Source organism: Rhea americana, unplaced genomic scaffold (assembly GCF_003343005.1).
Source record: "Rhea americana isolate MKP2758 unplaced genomic scaffold, rheAme1 scaffold_362, whole genome shotgun sequence".
Classification (NCBI taxonomy): Eukaryota; Metazoa; Chordata; class Aves; order Rheiformes; family Rheidae; genus Rhea; species Rhea americana.
The window spans coordinates 578,569-583,737 of record NW_028186493.1 but is presented as its reverse complement, the minus strand read 5'-3'; the positions used below and the strand labels follow the sequence as shown (position 1 = coordinate 583,737).

The following is a 5,169-nucleotide window of genomic DNA, read 5'->3' as shown; positions in this document are numbered from 1 at the left end:
GGAGCTGCTGGCCAGCAATATCCCAAAGGCACCTGAAAGTTTCTCTCTAATCTACCCATACTATCCCTGCTCCACACGGGCAGCAGAGCCCTCCTCGCCTGGGRCACGCGTGGGAGCTCCCTGCCCAGCATCTGTCTGCCTTCCAACCCACCAGCGCTGCTGGACACCGCGCTACTCTCACTCACCCCTGCAGATGTCCTCCAGCTTCTCCTTGCTCCGGCCCGTCATGCGCTGCCCGAGCAGCCCTAGGCACACACACACAGCACTTCACAAATCCTGCTCCACAGCCCACCCCAAGCAGTGACCCTGTGCCCAGGCTCTAGCAGCCTGGCCATGCACCCTGCTTCTTGTTGCCAGCACAGCAGCTGGGGCTGAGGCCAATCTGCCCCGAGGCAGAGAGGCACGTCAGCTCCAACTTGGGGCTCACCAGTGAACCTCACGGCCACCTCTCGCAAGTGCTCCTGGGGGCTCTCCAAGTACATCAGGCTCTGGCGCAGGTGTTCTGGTCCTCTCCTGCCCCTCGCCAGCTGGAGAGAGCACAAGGGCATGGTCTTGGCGTGCCGCCTCCCCACGCAGCCAGGCAGTCCCCCTGCCCCAGACCGGCTTCCCCTGCCGGCATGCTCATGACTCCCGTGCACAAGCTGGCCAGCACCAAGCTCTGGAGGGAGCAGAGGGCAGGCTGTTCCCCAGGCATGCTGAGGTGCCCTCCTGCTGCAAGGCCCAGCTGGGCCAGGGGCTGCTTTAGCATCCCAGGGATCAGCAAGGGCAGAGGTCAGCTGGAGAAGAGCCCGCTGGGGCAGCGTGCTTGGAGAAGGGCAGCATGAGTGCTGCTCTAGGCTGGCGGCTCTGGGCACCAGTCAGGGCAAGGGGCACAGCAGAGGGCCCCACACACCGGGCATGGCGGGGGACAGGCCTTGCCCGGTTGGATCTGGGGGCTGGATCTGGGAGATTTGGGGCCATCCTTACCAGGCACTCGCTGATCCTCCACTTCTGCGCTGTCTCAGCCAGATGCCTGAGCTGCTCCCACTTCAAGACCTTGGCAGCACCAAGGAGGGCTTCCAGCGAGACCTACGCAGCGGCAGAGACTGGGAGGTGCCACCGCAGCCGAGGGGACAAGACCCTGGATCCCCCTCCTCTTGGCAACCCTTGGGGCCTTCCCTGGCCCACCATGGGAAGAGGCAGCAGCTGGGCACCCAGTCTGCCACGGGGTTCAATGCCCCGGGCAGACACACGGCCAACCACCACCTCCGGCAACTGCTCCTGCCCGGGCAGAACAACAGAGACCGCCAAGAGCTGCCGAGCTGTAGCCAAGGCCAGGCGGAGGCTGAAGACCTGCAGTTGCAGGGACACCCAGGCAGGACCCAGCCACAACTATCTCCCACAGGCATTCCCAAGGCCAGTGCTGGGCTCCCCGTCCTGCTCCCTTGCCCAGACTTGCGCCTCCGACCCAGAGCTGGGTACCCAGGACACAGGGCCCGACCCCTCTCCTGAATACCTCTCCTTCCCTGGGTCTCTCCCCCACCTCGGAATGCAGCTGCGCACTGTGGGACCAGGGAGATCAGCTCTGGGAAAAGCCCACGCCCAGCTTCTCAAGCTCTACTCAGAAACTTCTAAGCCCCTGCTTAGAAATCCATACCTGCCCCACGCTTGGGCTCTCATCATGTGCGTGGAAGAAGAGTGGGAGCAGGCTCCTGTGCACTTGCTTCTTCAGCCGATGGTCTCTGGTGCCCACCATAATCTCCAGCACATCTCTGAAGAGCTGGATGGAGAGCTCTCGCACACGCCTAGGCTCCTGGTGGGAAGGAAGAGGGGGCAGCTCAGCACTGCTTGCTCCAAGCTCACAGTCTCCCTTCCACCCAGGCGTGCCCCTGCTGCTGCGCAGGCCAAGCACAGCATGGAGCAGCCAAGGGCAGAGAGGGCACTGGCGCAACRCAGTCCCACAGTCCAGGACACCCCGGGCTGCACAGGGCCATGATCCCAACAGCCACCGGGCAAAAAGGCTCCTGGCAGCGCCCAGGGCCTCCGGTGGGAAACACAAATTCATATGCTGGGGGACACACGCACAGGGAGACCCACCACTGCTGTCATCCCGCACACACCTGCACAGGCACACCAGCAGGGAACCCCGCTCTCCCCCCCAGCCTTACATAATCAAAGAGTGGCAGCAGCATCTCGGTCAGCAGCGGAGCGATGCAGGCGACGTTCTCCTTGCGCAGGTGGTGCACCACGTTTCTGAGCACCACCAGGGCCTTAGTACCGACGTCTCTGTCTGCATCCCACAGTTGCTCCATGATGCCTGGCAGCAGGACCTGCATTTTTCTTACCTGTGGGAAACACAACCTCATTTGCTGAAGAAACAGAGGACTGCCCTGGCAAAAATGCCTGGCTAGTAGACACCTGCTTGCCCTCTGCCTTCCCACAAGCTGGCACGGCTATTACTGCAGCAACCTGCTGCCAGGCAGGGCTTACGTACTGGCAGAGCCATGGCGGTGTGGGGCGCCGGGGCGCAGGGAGTTGGGAGAGGGCAGCACCGGCTCCTCTCCACCTGACCAGTCGCCCCCTGTGTGTCTTCCTCAGAATCCCGCGCCCAGCCCCACGCTGCCCACATAGCTTCACCCAGCTGTCCCCTCCTGCTCACCATCCCTGGTCTCTTGCACAGCAGGATGAGGCCTCTGAGCACCAGCCCACGCATGACCTGACTGTGGCTCTGCAGATGCCTCGCAAAGAGCTTCAGGACATCATCATTCTCCAGGCGAAGGTCTAGGCAAGCCAGGAGCTGAAACACACGTTGCAGGGAGCAACCGGTGGACTTGGCACAACTCCCTGCATCACGTAGTGCTGCAACCCACCAGCAGCTCCGGGCAAGGGCCCCAGGCCCAGAAAATGCCTGGCCCCAAGGCAGCAGAGAGCATAGAGGGCCCCTGGCGCTGCTCCTCCGCTCCTCTCCACCATCCACAAAGGAGGCAGGAAATACAGGTGGGCACAAGACTTACCCCACTGGGTCAACATGGGTCAAGTCACGGGTACAACTCGCAGTGCACCCACTGCCCTAGCTCCACTCACTGCCACCCACCCCGCAGCAGGGCACAGCAGAGCAGAGGGCTCAGAGGCACCCCCGCCATCAGGCTCACCTCCACGAGGAAAGCCATGGCAGTGATCTTCTGGTAGTTCTCCTCCACGTGCAGCAGCACTGACAGCTGGCGCAAGAAGAAAGCTCGCAGGCGTCTTGAGCTCTTCCTCATCTCTCTGCCAGAAGGAAGAAGGYACTGTTGGCCTGAGCAGCCCAGGCAAACCTCTTCTGCAGTTGCATTGTCCTGTCCCTCTAGCCAGTGCCCTAGGGGCCATAACAGGCAGGGCAAGACTGCATTTGCACTCAGCTCCAGCAGCCAGCAGCATCTGCATGGGGAGGCATGGTCCTTCCCCATCACACCTCGCCAGGAGAAAGCCTGTGCCCAGCATCATTAGGCTCCTTTGGCCAGGGGAGGTGGCAAAAACACCTTTCCTGCCTGCACACACCCCACCCTCCCCTAGGGCTCTCAGTGGCACGAGCGCAGCCTCTCAGGAGGGCCCTCCAGGCCTTTGGCAGGGGCCTGCTCCTGGCCGTCACCCTCTCTTGTGCCTCCAAACATCACCTCTCTCTTCCCCAGCAGCTCGCAGCGATGGGCAGTGATAAAGCGGGAGCTGACTTGGCTGCTCTATCTGCCACGCCTTGGTCACAAGGGCTGAGGCTTTCTTGGAGAGCTGGCTACCCCTGCGAGCTCTGGGAGGCACCTTGTGTGCAGGGCAGAAAGGCTGGGACAGCACAGGCACAAGGGGACTCTCACCTGGCCAGCAAACCCACTCCCCTGTGGTGGGTCTCAGCGCTGAGGAGTGTGTCCCAGCCACCCTTCTTCACCATGGCCAGCACCTGGCTCTCGTAGCCGGCACAGCAGAGCAGGGCTTTCATGGTCTGCACTGTGAACCTGTGTGCAGAGCAAAGCCTGGCTCATACTGGCACCCTGGCCCTGCCGAAAGGTCCGCAGCAGAGACAGCACGGCTGAGATGGAGCACCTCACGGGGCTGCTGGCAGCACACTCTCCTCCTTGGCATCCCCTCCAGCACATCTCCGCCTCTTCCGGCGTCAGCTCTGCAGTGAAGGAAGTCTGCAAGAGCAGCACCAGGAAGAGCTGGGGGAAAAACGCCTTCACCTCCCGTGGGCACGTCAGGGGCTGGAGGATCTCGTGCAGCGCCCTGGTTGCCTGCAGAAACACCCAGAGACAGCTCTCRCTGCTGAGATGTCCCTGCTGTATGGCCCAGTCTTGGCGGTGATGCTCAGGCACTGCCCTGGGCCGTGGCACATGCAGAAGCAGTCTGGCTGTGCAGCAAGAGGAAAGCCAGGGCAGCTCCTGGGGATCAGCTTCTCTTTCTGACATGCCCACAACAAGCCTTCCTTGCTTCGAGGGCAAGGTGAACGTTCCCGCAATGCATAGGCCTACCTGGGCTGTGCCTTGCTCCTGCCAGACCACTAGCTCGGCCCTCATCCCTAAGCCTGCCCCCAACTCAGGCTTCCAGCCCACTAAGCACGATGCAGAGACAGAGCAGGGCAGAGGGCCACCCACACATGGTTCCAGCATTGGGCACAGGGGGCACAAGTGGTGAGCAGCAGCCCAGCGAGCTGGGGCAGCCTAGGTCGGGAAGGGCAGAGGGGGCCCTGCYCCTTGCCCGCAGAGATGAGCGCGCTCCTGCGGGCAAGCGAGGCCTAGTCTGGAAACTCACAGCCAAGGAAAAGACGTCCCTGTCGTCCCCATCCGAGGTCACTGCCTTGTGAACTGGCCACTCCACCAGCACGTTCAGCAGCTCCCTCAGCACCTTCCCCGCTGCCACGGGCTTCGACACCAGCACCCTCCACATGGCCACGGCAGCGCTGCAGGCCCAGAGAGCCCTGTCAGCGGGTGCCGCAGCCGCAGGGCCCGGGCCTGGGCAGACCCACAGCGCCTGGGCTGCCTGCCAGCCCTGCCTCTGCCCACTGCCCCTTGCCGGCAGCACCCAGCCTGCCCTGCCCCACCAGCCACCAYGGGGCCAACCTCAAGTGCCTTGTGCTGCAGGCAGGGAGCAAGGTGACCGGCCTCAGGGGCTCAAGGCAGGCACCCGGCATCAGCTCTGCCTGATGCAGCCCTGCCTCATGCACCA

General features: G+C 63.0%; 1 protein-coding gene across 1 annotated transcript; it reads right to left on the bottom strand.

Moving 5' to 3' along the window:
• Positions 1–185: 185 nt before the first annotated feature.
• Positions 186–3,947, bottom strand: LOC146591707 (maestro heat-like repeat family member 5; the record flags this gene model as incomplete). The annotated part of the gene is made up of 7 exons (XM_085312400.1): positions 3,825–3,947; positions 3,132–3,246; positions 2,148–2,324; positions 1,637–1,792; positions 967–1,068; positions 428–527; positions 186–245 (listed from the first exon to the last, which is right to left on the bottom strand). Coding segments are annotated over exons 1-7 (832 nt in total), but the record flags the coding sequence as incomplete, so codon positions are not given.
• Positions 3,948–5,169: the final 1,222 nt, after the last annotated feature.